Raw genomic sequence first — 14,197 nt, 5'->3', positions numbered from 1 at the left:
ACTGCTTGTCTCCCAAGATCACTCTGACTCAGACAAAGAGCCACACACAAAGTTTTCCCCCCTCCCAAGATTTGAAAGTATCTTGTCCCCTTATTGGTCAGATGCCAGCCAGGTCAGGTGTCAGTCTGGCTACCTGAATTTCTTAACCCTTTACTGGTAAGAGGATTTTATAGCACTGCATCAGACCCTCTTCCCCCTCCCTTTATATTTATGACAGAAGTAGAACAAGAAATGTTCAGGTAGACACGATTAGGCCGATCTCTTTTTATGGCTTGTGGATTCCTGTGTGCTAATCCCACGTGGTTTTGTTTTGTTGTAACCTTTAAACTGGATCCCAAGAAAGCTACTCTTGGTGATTAATCCTTGCAGTTGCTCTTTTAAGATCTAGCAATAACCTAAGTTTTCCAAGGGTGTTTTCTTTCTTTTTTTTTAAATAACATTTCCTTTTTGTAAGAACATGACTGGATTTCTGTGTCTTATGAGGTAAAGAGGTTGTGCATATATTAATCAGCCAATACAACCGCTGGGTTCTCCTTTTCTTTTGTTTCCTTTCTTGGCTTTCCCAAAGAAGGGGTGGAAAAGCCGAGGGGCCCCAGAAAATCTTCCCAAGAGAGTTCTTCTGGATTGGCAAAAGGCAGATTTTCACTTGGGTGGTGGCAGCATTACCAGGCTGGAGTGGCCAGTATTAATTTTTCGAGTCCTTGCACGCTCCCACCTTCTGCACTCGAAATGCCAGAGTGGGGAATCAGCCTTGACAACATCCCCCTGAGGGACTTAAACCTGGTCATGTCAGGGCTCACGGGGCCTCCCTTTGAGCCTCTAGCATTGTGCCCTCTGTTGGACCTTTCCTAGAAGGTCGCCTTTCTGGTAGCAATTACCTCAGTCAGGAGGGGCTCGGAGATTAGAGCTCTTATGTCAAAACCTCCATATACAGTGTTCTTTAACGACAAGGCAGTGGCGTAGCCAGGTTAAGAACACGGGGAGTGGAGCTAAAAAAAGGCACCGGGAGCAAAAAGTGTCGGGAGAAAAAAAGGCGCTGGGAGCAAAAAGTGTCAGGAGAAAAAAAGGCGCTGGGAGCAAAAAAAAATGATCCACTAAGTAAGTAGAGCAGGAGCAAAAGGCGTCGAGCACAAAAAAGGCACAGCTTCTGCTCAGTGGGGGAGTGGCCGCTCCCCCTGCTCCCCCCCAACCCGGCTACGCTACTGCGACAAGGTACAACGTTGCCCCCACCCCGTGTTCCTCCCAAAGGTAATCTTGGAGTTTCATAGTAATCAGGGTATTTTCCTGCCCATTCCCTTCCTCAACTCGCACAAGAATAGGGAGGAATGACATCTCCACCCTCTGGATGTTAGGTAGGTGTCCTAAGCTGATCCATAAATCCACACTGCTCTGATAGGATGAAAACCCTACCCCTTTTGGCTCAGAGAATTTCATTGTGGATTACATTGTGCATTCACATGTGCTACGAGCAGGCAGGTGTCCCACCACCTGCCTTCCTTGTGGCCCATTCTGTGAGAGCACAAGCTTGCTCAGTGGCGTTCATGGCCCAGGCCTGATCCAGGACATTTGCAGAGCAGCGACCTGGGCGTCAATACATACTTTTTCTTCCAACTACGCCATTACCCACCAAGTGAGAGATGACACTGGGTTTGGCTGGGCAGTGTTGTAATCCATGTGTCCATGAACTCCGAGCCCACCTCTTACGGTATTGTTTGGGAGTCCCCGAACATGGAAGGGACATGTGCAAACAGTTGAAGAAGAAAAAATGGTTACTAACCTTTCTGTAGCTGTTGTTACTTTTAATGTTTTCCACAAGTGATTAGTGATTTTTGGGTGTCTGATGTTCAGAGGCTGGGTGCTCCCACTTTCTGATCAGGCCCCTTTAAAGGGTCTCAGTTAGGCACCCAAAATCACTAGTCATTGCTGAAAATCTTGGCATTTACCTCGATGTATCTAATGCAGGGTGAGGGAGGGGTGAAAATATTTGGGACCCTGTGAGAGTTATTTTTGTGCCCCAACATTCTACCCAGTTTGCCAAGCTAGGGGTCTGATCCTTTCCCCACGTTTCAGTCTTCCTCGTGATCCCCACACTGTTCTCTGTTCACCACAGCCTCTCTCCTGCTCCCCTAAATTCTCCTTCCTGTCCCCATCCCCCTTCCCTCCCCCCAGTCTCCCTCCCTGCCTCCTATCAGCCCAGGGGTGGCTCCATTAACTGAGTCTGCTCTTGGTTGTGTGCGAGATGGGGGCCGTTGTTGTGAAGATTAGCCTGGCTGTAGGAAAATGGTGGCTAGCTGAACTAAGGGCCGTCAGTGGCCTGATCCTCACAGGGAATCACCTTGAGACAGTGGCCATGTGAAAAAGAGGCCAAGCATATGAAGTTGGTTCTTTGCCATTCCTAGACTGAGTTGGGGGCACGGAGAAGATGGGGCAGGGAAACAGAGTGACCCTGGGCATTCTGTGAGGTCATTAAACCAGAGCAGAGGTTAGTGTGGGGGACAGACCTGTACCCCCTCCTCACAGGGGAATGGGGGTACTGTCAATGATGGAGGTGGGGGACCAAGTGATCCTGAGGACCCTGCAAAAGTAATACAACCAGAGCAGAAGAGAGTTGGGTACAGACACCCTGAACTCCCTCTCTTCTCCAGATTGACCCTGACTACGAGAACTGTGGGGATCCTCAGAGAGCAGAAGAGAGTTGGAGGGGATAGATCCCTGCAATATCCGGAGTACTCCCTTTGGGATTGTGCCACCCTGCTCCTCCTGCAGGGAACATACAAGAACAAGCAGCAGTGAGGTTTTCCTTGAAGGTTGTGAGCTCTCTGCAGTGGGGGCTCTTTAGTGTACAAGACCCAACAGATGGAGAGGGTGCCCCCTGTGGGTTTGGGTTCCCTCCTGAAAGGAGCTGGGAGGGTGTAGGACCCAACAGCATAAGTGGGAGCCGCATTTCTCAGGGGAGGGAGGGCCCAGTAGCAAGAAGAAGAACCACTGGGCTACCTGCAGTGGGCTCTTGGTGAGATTTTCAGAGAGAGACTGCTTCTGACCCTCAGCTGTGTTTCAGGGTTTCACATCATCCAGACGATATACGGCTGTGATCTCCGGGAAGACAACAGCATTCAGGGGTTTTACCAGGATTCATATGACGGACGAGACTTTCTTACCTTCGATAAGGAGACCATGACTTGGGTAGCAGCAGATATTGGGGCTCAGATCACCAAGAGGAGATGGGAGGCTGAAGTAAATGACAACCAGCAGTGGAAACGCTACGTGGAGGGGAATTGTATTTCCTGGCTAAGGAGTGCTCTAGAGTACGGGAAGGAGACTCTACAGAGGAAAGGTAAGGCGGGGGACAAGCCCCACCTAGGGGGACACTACTGGCTACATCTCCATTCCCCAGTTCCAAACTGGAGCAGGTGGGTAGGGGGATATTCAGCGAACCTTGCACCAGGGATAGGTGGGGAAACAACCCCTTCCCCATCAGTTCTGCTGGAAAAAAGGATAAGAAATTGAAAATGTTAAAAGCAGTTCACTGTAGAGAAGCTGCATCTCCAGAGCCACTTGACCAAATGAGCGCAACTTCACATCACAAATTCTACCTCTTCCTCTGATGTGACACAGCTGTTATCAAGGCAATCTGCCTGTGCTTGTGCATGTTAGAGCACTTTGCTTAATTATGGAAGTGCCACTTCTATGGACACCAGCTTCATTCACCATGTAATTCTTCCCCATTCACTGTCTGTACCATCATATTTCTTGTGTTGCCCCCAGCCCGTGTTCCATCAATGATGGTAGCTTTGTCCTTGTTGCCAAACTTCTCCTACAGTCATTTATGTGCTTCCTTCCATGCCATTCCCTACATGTGGAATTGCCCTCCCCATACTAACCTGGAAGAAGGCTCCCCTTGTCCTTAAAGTTTTCCCCCTCAAGACCTACCTTTGCTGCAACACTTTCATACTTACTTTTTGATTTTTATCAATAAGACACCAGATAATCACACTCAAATTTATTACCAAAGCTTTTTAGTTAAAGATTAATCACAAACATAGAAGGGAAGAGGTTAAATGCTTTAACACTCCAACTCAGGAGGACAGTCTGCTTCAAAATGTTAACTCACTATTACCCGTTTATGTACCTTGTCTGTTACCATATACACACATTTCCCAGATTAGTTAGCATCATTACACACCCTGATCTTTCCCTTCCCAAACAGTTTGCACTTGCTGTTCAAGGTTACTTGAAATTTCTACCCAGTTTTTTGCAACAATTATACTAGTTGCTTATTTCCCTCACAAACCTCAGCAGAACATTATCTTGTCCTTTGCCATCTTTACAAATGCCAACAAGAAAAATCCATACACAGCATTGTAATGTGTATTTCAGTGCCAGGGGGCTGGGAAACTGATTTTTCAACATTAGCATAATTCCTTTTGAAATCCATAATATTGGGGTAAATAGATTTGGTAACAACCTACAAGAAATTAGCCAATTCAAATTAGCTCGTTTGAGGGGCAATTTAGCACTGTGTGTCACTTTTTGTTTAATGGGCCCTTTCCATCTCTAATTGGTCAGTTTATTCAATCCAGTTTTTGCTCCCTGGCCAGGGCAAGATTCTTCACTCTTTGAAATCCAGGGACTGAGAGGAGATGGGTACAAACCTAGCATGTGATTGACACCTGTATCTGGAGTTTAGTGAAACCTGTCAAGGTATTTGTGTCTCTGTGGTTTGGAGCAGAGGCCAGGTCAGGGACCTGGATTCAGGATTCACCGTTGCTGATGCTGTGAATTCGGCACAGAAATCCTCTAACATGGTGGTTCTCTCTCATCAGAGGGATTCTGTCTCATGGACTCTCATCCTCCCCCACTGCTCAGGTCTCAGAATTTCATGCTGCAAAGCTCTAGAAAATGCTGCCTGGATTAGAGCTTGAAAACACCTAACTTGAGTTTCTTCTTTTTCCCAGTGTGCCCAACAGCTAGAGTGAGCGACAGGTCATCTCGTGACGGCCTCACCACCCTCTCCTGTAAGGTCAGTGGATTCTACCCCCGCGACATCACCGTGACCTGGCTGAAAAATGGGGAGAGCAGACAGCAGGAGACCTACTCTGAAGGCATCCTACCCAATGGGGATGGGACCTACCAGACCTGGGTGACAATGTAGATTGATCCCAAGATCAAAGCCCATTATTCATGTCACGTGGAGCATGAAAGCCTGTTAGAGCCACTCTCTGTCTCCTGGGGTAAGGAGTTTGTGTGTTTGCCTGTTTTCCTAGTGGGAGAGGGGGAATCCATTAAACTCAACCCCTGAAAAATTCTCATTCGGATTTATAGGCTGAAGCTGGACTTTCTCAGGGTCTGTGAGGCCCTGTCCTCTTTGGCTCTGTCCCCCTGCAGTCAAGTTCTTGTGCTAGAGTTGGGACCCACAGTGCCTGGGGCTCATGTCTTGCTCTCCAGTTTGCTGCCTCTGGGGCTGTTGGATACATCTCAGCAATACAGTGTCTCTGAAGGGAGAAGATTAACAACGAGACATTAAGGCCTGAAGGGACCATTCTAATCATCTGATCTGAGCTCCTGCCTAGTCCAGGGCAGGGGGGAATCACAGTCTGGTCATCTGTGGGCAAACTAGCGCTGATCCTTCAGAAAGAGATTTCCATTCCAGATGTAGTCTCCAAGGGATGGAGAATTTATCACATCCCAGGAGAAGCTGAAATCTGCCCCTTATTTCCAGACAGAGTTGGTCTTGCTTCAGCTTCCAGCCCGTTCTCAACTTCATGCACTCGTGGTCCTGCCATGAGTGCAGGGGACGGGACTAGATAAGCTCTCGAGGTCCCTTCTAGTCCTAGGATTCAGCAGGTTCTCAGAAACAGGACTTTATGGGCCCATGTGGCCAGAGGTAGAGGTTTAATGTTGGGAGCAGCTTGTTTCTGTGCGCAGTGATGCTGAAAGAGAGGGTCTGGCCTTGGAATGGAGCGAGGAGGCAGATTAGAGCCCTGCATCGGGGGAGAGTCTCCTATGCCCCTAGCACAAGGAAGTCGAGAGAGAATTTATTACCCATCTTTTTGCTTGGTTAATTGGGATGTGGAAAAATGCAGCATTTGGAAGTGCAAACAATTTCTAAAAGGGCAGCCTGCACTGGAAATCTAGTCAACAGATTTCACATCGTAATCCTGCTACTACGTCCCCTGCCAATTTTTGTGTCATAAACCACATTTCCTTATTCTCTTAGAAATATTTTTCTTTTTGCTGTATTATTATGTGGATCTTTCAGACAACAGGAGAAGCTGATTAATGAAACTTAAAGTGTATACAGAACTTGGGGTTTAACAGGTTCATATAAACCAAGAACAGTATTAAAATATCTCTATCGTCCCCTCTTCACTTCCTGCCCCCTCAAAAAACACGCATTGTATCTAACTATATTCATGGCAGGGAAATCCAGAGCTTTGAGGTCAGTTTCCAGTTTGTCACCAGAATCACACAATGGGACTGTGTTCCATTAGTCATGAAAGTCAGGGTGGTCAAGGGGGAGTTAGGGGCTGGGAGCCAGGACTCCTGGAAGGGGAGTGGGGGCAGGTGGGTTAGGGGAGGAGGGGCTGGAAGTCAGGATTCCTGGGGTCTATTCCTGGCTCTTTCACTGCCTCTGTGTGATCTTCAGCAAGTCTCCCCCTTTCCCGTTTAGGGACGATACTGACATTCATTCTCTCCCATAATTAGGTTTATGAAGATTGATTAATGTTATAAAAGTCTTCTATTTTAAGTGCTAAATATTTATTATGAATTGAAGTGGTAGAGGCTGGGTCTAGTGTCCAGGACTTTCTGTGGTGGGGTATAATGCCTGGTAGGTACATGGTGGCTGCATTGGAAGGGGTGGATGGTTGCAGGATTCAGCCCTTATCTGGGGAGCTGACTGACTGATCCCTGCACTGGGATGAAAGGGGGGTTTTAGTGGGGGATTTTTCCCCATTGCTCATTCTCTCCATTCCATTTCAGAACCAAATAATAGTCTGATTCCCATTGTGGCTGGAGTTATCACTGCAGCTGTCCTGATTGGTGTTATAATCGGAGTATTCTTCTGGAAAAAGCAATGCCCAGGTAAAGTGGCTGGGTTGGGGGCATTCCCTGGACTTGCCGGGCCCTGCACACCCACCTAAGGCCAACAGCAATACAGGAGCCAGTGTCAGTACTGTGTGACTGTCCCACTGCGGGACTGAGCTAATGACCCCCATGGGAGCTGCTGGAGGGCCAGACCCAGAACCTTGGTGCGGGTTACAGTTTATATGAGGCTCGGTTTTCCAGCGAGCCCAGCAGCCAGTGGACTGAGATCTTTGGAAACTGTCTCGTGTCTTTCTCTCCTGCCGATCGTGAGCGCCTGGGACCTTGAGTCCATTACTGGTGCCAGGGGTCCTGTTTCTGAGCTGTGGATACAGATCGGAGTCGGTTCCTATCTCGGGAGCGGCATTCACTGAAATTTGCCTTCTCTCTGCAGGGAGGACGGGAGACGGCTACGCTGTAGCTCAGGGTAAGTGACAAGAGACCCATCGCCTCTTTTCAAGTGACCATCTCTGAACAGCCATCAGTATTTGCTTGTGGATTTTAGCCTGGAGCCACTGACAGGAGATCATCACTCCTGCTCATAGGCCTTGTCTACAATGAGGCTTTTCGGGAAATCTCCATCTATTGCTCTAGTACCATAGAATCCTAGAACTGGAAGGGACCTCGAGAGGACATCTAGTCCAGTTCCCTGCACTCAAGGCAGGACTAGATATTATCTAGACCAGGGATCCCAAACTCAAATGAGCACGAGGGCCACATGAGGACTAGTGCATTGGCCCGAGGGCCGCATCACTGACACCCCTCCCCTGCTGCCCCCAGCCCTGCCCCAACTCTGCCCCTTCTATTAGGCCCCGCCCCTTCCCTGCCTTTCCCACCCCTTCCCTGCGGCCATTCCAACCCCTTTCCTTGAAGTCCCCACCCTAACTCCACCCCCTCCCTGCTCCCAGGGGGTGCAGGAGGAGTGCGGGGTGTGGCCAGGGCTCAGGGCAGGGAGTTGGGGTGCAGGAGGAGTTTGGGGTGCGGGCTCCGGCCCAGCGCTGCTTACCTAGAGCAGCTCCGGGGCCAGGACAGGCTCCCTGCCTGCCTGCCCTGGCCCAGCGCCACTCCGGGAAGCAGCCGAAACCACATGCCTGCGGCCCCTGGGGAAGGGGCCACAGGGCTCCGTGCACTGGCCTTGCTGCTCCTCCAGATACCTCCCCCGAAGCTCCCATTGGCCATTCCCCGTTCCCGGCCAATGGGCGCTGCGGAGGGGCGGTGCCTGGAAGGGAGGGCAACGCACAGAGCCCTCTGCCCCCACCCCACTCCCCGCCGCCACAGGGACGTGGTGCCGGCCGCTTCAGGGAGCAGCGCAGGTCTTGCGGTGCCACGGGAGCTATAGTTTGCCCACCCCTGGCCTGGAGGGGGTGGGGAGTGGGCCACGGGGAGCTTTGCAGGCTGCAGGAACTAGCCCCACAGGCCGCAGGTTTTAAGACCTCTGATATAGACCATCCCTGACTAACCTGCTCTTAAAACCTCCAATGAGAGAGATTCCTCCACCTCTCTAGGCAATTTATTCCAGTGCTTAACCACCCTGACAAGATTTTTTTCCCTAATGTCCAACCTGAACCTCCCTTGTTGCAATTTAAGCCCATTGCTTCTTGTCCTGTCCTCAGAAGTTGATGAATACAATTTTTCCCCTCCTCCTTGTAACAACCTTTTATGTACTTGAAAACTGTTATCATGTCCCCTCTCTGTCTTCTCTTCTGTGACTAAACAAACCGAATTCTTTCGATCTTTCCTCATAGGTCATGTTTTCTAGATCTTTAATCATTCGTGTTGCTCTCCCGTGGACTTTCTCCAATTTGTCCACATCCTTCCTGGGCACAATACTCCAGTTCAGGCCTAATCAGCACAGAGTAGAGAGGAAGAATTACTCCTTGTGTCTTGCTTACAACACTCGGGCTAATCATCCCAGAATGATGTTGCCTTTTTTTGCAACCGTGTTACATGGTTGACTCATATTTAGCTTGTGATCCACTATGACCCCAGATTCCTTTCTGTGGTACTTCTTCCTAGGCGTCATTTCCCAATTTTGATGTGTGCAATTGATGGTTTCTTCCTAAGTGGGGTAATTTACATTTGTCCATATTGAATTTCATCCTGTTTACTTCAGATTGTTTCTCCAGTTTGTCCAGATCATTTTGAATTTTAATCCTGTCCTCCAAAGCATTTGCAACCCCTTCCTGCTTAGTATCGCCACAATCTTAATAAGTGTACTCTCTATGCCATTATCTAAACCCTTGATGAAGCCATTGAACAGAACCAGACCTGATCCCTGAGGGTATGTCTACACTACGAGAGTAGTTCGATTTTACTTAAAGCGAATTTGTGGAACTGATATTACAAAGTCAAACGTGTGTATCCACACTAAGGACAGTAATTCGACTTTGTGAGTCCACACTAACGGGGCAAGCGTCGACATTGGAAGCGGTGCACTGTGGGCAGCTATCCCGCAGTCCCCGCTGCCCATTGGAATTCTGGGTCGAGCCCCCAATGCCTGCTGGGGCAAAAAATGCGTCAAGGGTGGTTTTGGGTAACTGTCGTCATTCAACCCTCACTCCCGCCCTCCCTCCCTCCCTGAAAGCGCCGGCGGGCGATCAGTTCACGCACTTTTCTGGTGATTGACAGCACGGACGCCACAGCACTGCGAGCATGGAGCCCGCTGCGATCATCGCTGCAGTTATGGCCGTTGTCAACAACTCGCACCTTATCATCCACCTTTTTCAGAGGCAGATGCTGAGAAATCGGGCGAGGAGGCTACGGCAGCGCGGTGAGGACATTAAGTCTGAGAGGGGCACAGACCTCTCGCAAAGCACGGGACCCCGCGCCGTGGACATCATGGTGGCAATGGGTCATGTTGATGGTGTGGAACGGCGATTCTGGGCCCGGGAAACAAGCACGAACTGGTGGGACCACATAGTGCTGCAGGTCTGGGATGAATCACAGTGGCTGCGAAACTTTCGGATGCGTAAGGGAACTTTCCTGGAACTTTGTGAGTTGCTGTCCCCTGCCCTGAAGCGCAAGGACACCCGGATGCGAGCAGCCCTGACTGTCCAGAAGCGAGTGGCCAAAACCCTCTGGAAGCTTGCAACGCCAGACAGCTACCGGTCAGTCGCGAATCACTTTGGAGTGGGCAAATCTACCGTGGGGGTTGCTGTGATGCAAGTAGCCAACGCAATCGTTGAGCTACTGCTCTCAAAGGTAGTGACCCTGGGAAACGTGCAGGTGATCATAGATGGCTTCGCTGCGATGGGATTCCCAAACTGCGGTGGGGCTATAGATGGAACTCACATCCCTATCCTGGGACCGGACCACCAGGCCAGCCAGTACATTACCGAAAGGGCTACTTTTCAATGGTGCTGCAAGTACTGGTGGACCATAGGGGACGTTTTACCAACATCAATGTCGGATGGCCGGGCAAGGTTCATGATGCTCGCGTTTTCAGGAACTCTGGTCTGTTTAGATGGCTGCAGGAAGGTATTTACTTCCCAGACCACAAAATAACTGTTGGGGATGTGGAGATGCCTATAGTGACCCTCGGGGACCCAGCCTACCCGCTAATGCCCTGGCTCATGAAGCCCTATACAGGTGCCCTGGACAGTGAAAAAGAACTCTTCAACTACCGGCTGAGCAAGTGCAGAATGGTGGTGGAGTGTGCTTTTAGATGTCTGAAGGGGGGAGATGGAGAAGCTTACTGACTCACTCTGATCTCAGCAAAACCAATATCCCCATTGTTATTGCAGCTTGCTGTGTGCTCCACAATCTCTGTGAGAGCAAGGGGGAGACGTTTATGGCGGGGTGGGAGGTTGAGGCAAATCGCCTGGCTGCTGATTATGCCCAGCCAGACAGCCGGGCGATTAGAAGAGCCCAGCGGGACGCGCTGTGCATCCGGGAAGCTTTGAAAGCTAGGTTCCAGAGTGAGCAGGGTAACCTGTGACTATTAAGTTTGTTTAAACAGAAGCTGCACCTGCCCCCGTTTCTTTACCCACTTAATGTTGACTATCCTCTCCAGTTACATACCTTGTTCACCCCGTCTTGCCCCTTCCAACACACCTTTAAAAATAAAATAAATTAAACTTTGTTCGTTAACACTGTTTTCTTTATTAAGGATTTCGTGGTAAAGTGTTGAAACTGGGACGCAGACTGGTGGGGAGTGGGTGTAGTGATGGAAAGGACGCTTCTAAACTCGAGGAATGACAGGCTCCTGCTCCTAGAGCGGTCCGCAGTGGTGGACTGGTTGTTTCAACGGAGCCTGCCACCCCTCCTTTTCGGGACTCTGTGTGTGGGGGCTATGTGACTTTGTGGCGGGGGGGGGGGGGGGGAGTTACAGATCCCCTGCTGCGTGGCTCTGTCATCCAGGCTAAGGACCGCTGCATAAGATCTGTAACCACCCTCCCCCGCCACACACTCATAGCCCCCCCACACAGAACATGAAAACCACCTCCCAGCCTGACCAGGGTGCCTAGTGACTGCAATGTGTGTGTGACCTTCCGCTGAACCTGCCCCCGTGTCTGTACCCTGGTAAAGGTGACTGTCCTCTCCAATTACCAACTCCCTTCCCTCCCTTCAAACACACTCTCCTCTAAAAAGCAACAGAGGGTCCTGTGGCACCTTTAAGACTAACAGAAGTATTGGGAGCATAAGCTTTCGTGGGTAAGAACCTCACTTCTTCAGATGCAAGTAATGGAAATCTCCAGAGGCAGGTATAAATCACTATGGAGATAACGAGGTTAGTTCCATCAGGGAGGGTGAGGTGCTATGCTAGCAGTTGAGGTGTGAACACCAAGGGAGGAGAAACTGCTTCTGTAGTTGGATAGCCATTCACAGTCTTTGTTTCATCCTGCTCTGATGGTGTCAAATTTGCAAATGAACTGGAGCTCAGCAGTTTCTCTTTGGAGTCTGGTCCTGAAGACTCCAAGTCTTATCTTGGAGTTATCTCCATACTGACTTAAAGGTGCCACAGGACCCTCTGTTGCTTTTTACAGATTCAGACTAACACGGCTACCCCTCTGATACTCTCCTCTAAAAGAACATGATGGAAACAGTAATTAACAGAAACGTAATTTTTATTAAGAACTACACAGTTAGGGGATGAAACTGGGACAGGGGCTTGGGTGAGGTGCTTGGAGCGAAGGAAAGGACTTATAAAATCTTTGGGAATGAGAGCCTTCTGTTACTTGAGCAGTCTGCAGGGGTGGAGTGACTGTTTTCACAGCCCCTGCCGCCCCTCCTTCTTGGAACTTTGGGTGAGCGGGGGATGGGACTTTGTGGCGGGGGAGGGTGGTTAGAGAGAGAATGCAGCGGGGCTCTGTCCTCCTGCCTCCGGTCCTGCAGAACATCTACAAGGTGCCGGAGCGTTTGCTCCCTCATTAGTCCAAGCAGCGTTTGAGTTGCCTGCTGGTCTTCCTGCCGCCACCTGTCCTCCCATTCGCTGTGTGATCGCTGGTATTGCAACATGTTCTCCCTCCATTGGGTCTGCTGTGCCGCCTCGGCTTGGGAGCAGCCCATAAGTTCTGAGAACATCTCGTCCCGTGTCCTTCTCTTTCGTCGCCTGATCTGCGCCAGCCTCTGGGAGGGGGATGCCGGGGTAGGTCGGGAGACACTCGCAGCTGTGGGATGGGAAAAAGGGAGTGAATTCCTCAGAAAGATACAATTTTGCGAACAATGAATATAGTCTTTCTCTGTGAACAAGACCATGCACAGCACCTATCACATGCGCACTCAGTACAAGGTCGAATTTTCGGCCTTCCCATTGAGTGCCTGGGGTCTTGCTGTACAGATCACACAAGCGGGGCCAGACAACGGAATTCGGCTAGCAGGCGGACATGGTAAGCCGTAGACTTTTGGCTGCTTAAAGCTTAATTTATAGCAGTGCCCTCCTTTCACGTTCCAAGCAATGCTCCTAGCATTGGCCAGTTCCTGCTGCCGGCAATCCGGCCAGCATGAACTCTGCCCCTGTCCCAACCCCCTCGCGGCTGTCCCTGGGAAAGATCCCTCCATGCTGCCCCATCACGCCTCCACCGCATGGCTGTAAACCGCCGGTTACAGTTATGTAAAGGAACAGACAATCAGTCCCAATACTAACATTCCCCTAATTCAAAGCAGGTCACCATGAGTGATATCACTCTGATGACGATTTCGGAGACAGAGAAAGACCGCATGCTGCGTGAATGCCAGCAAGCACCAGGGCCGTATGCCACCATGCTTTGCGAGGCAATGATCCCGGAGTACTTGCTGCTAGCCTGGCACGGAAAAGTTTCCTACCATGGAGGACGCAATAAGGCCGCTCTCCCCAGGAACCTGATGCAAAGGCTTTCACAATACCTCCAGGAGACCTTCGTGGAGATGTCCCAGGAGGATTTCTGCTCTATCCCCGGACATATTGACAGAATTTTCCAGTAGCTGCACTGGCAAGGACTAGAAACTAAAGCGCCTAGGGCAAACTAATCATGAAAAACCCATTGTTAAGATACCATTCCTATTCTGTTCAAAATAAATGTTTAAAACACTTACCTACTGATGTTTCCCCTGATTCACGGTCTGGGTTACCACCTTGGGAGAGTTGGTAGGGGATCTCCGTGAGGGTGATTTCCCCTGGCTGTTGGGGAAATCAGCGTTGAAAGCGCTGTCGACTGCCTCGTCCTCCACATCTCCTTCCTCATCTTCCCCGTCCGCGAACATCTCCGAGGAAGCGGCCGTCGACAATACCCCAGCGTCAGAGTCCACGGACAGTGGTGTGGTAGTGGTGGCGGCCACACCTAGAATGGAATGCAGTGCCTCGTAGAAACGGCATGTGTGGGGCTGGGATCCAGAGCGTCCATTTGACTCTTTGGTCTTCTGGTACCCTGGTCTCAGCTCCTTAATTTTCACACGGCACTGTGTTGCATCCCGGCTGTATCCTCTCTCTGTCATGGCTTTGGAGATCTTCTCGTAGATCTTGGCATTCCGTTTTTTTGATCGCAGCTCCGAAAGCACGGACTCATCGCCCCACACAGCGATCAGATCCAAGACTTCCCGATCAGTCCATGCTGGGGCCTTCTTTCTATTCTGCGATTGCATGGTCACCTCTGCTGGAGAGCTCTGCATCGTTGCCAGTGCTGCTGAGCTCGCCACG

At 50.3% G+C, this 14,197-nt stretch overlaps 1 protein-coding gene across 1 annotated transcript in view; it reads left to right on the top strand.

Annotated features, from left to right (window-relative positions):
* Positions 1–13,595, top strand: part of LOC135978160 (class I histocompatibility antigen, F10 alpha chain-like) — a 28,224-nt gene extending 14,629 nt beyond the window's left edge. The window contains exons 3-6 of the mRNA XM_065579200.1: positions 3,059–3,334; positions 6,982–7,083; positions 7,478–7,510; positions 9,712–13,595. Of these exons, the coding sequence (XP_065435272.1) occupies positions 3,059–3,334; positions 6,982–7,083; positions 7,478–7,510; positions 9,712–9,857 (557 nt within the window). The 3' untranslated portion in view covers positions 9,858–13,595. The remainder of the gene's footprint in view (positions 1–3,058; positions 3,335–6,981; positions 7,084–7,477; positions 7,511–9,711) is intronic.
* The last annotated feature ends 602 nt before the right edge of the window (positions 13,596–14,197 follow it).

This window comes from Chrysemys picta, unplaced genomic scaffold (assembly GCF_011386835.1).
Source record: "Chrysemys picta bellii isolate R12L10 unplaced genomic scaffold, ASM1138683v2 scaf149, whole genome shotgun sequence".
In the NCBI taxonomy this organism is placed as follows: Eukaryota; Metazoa; Chordata; order Testudines; family Emydidae; genus Chrysemys; species Chrysemys picta.
The sequence above is the reverse complement of the archived record's forward strand: the minus strand, read 5'-3'. Positions and strand labels throughout refer to the sequence as shown.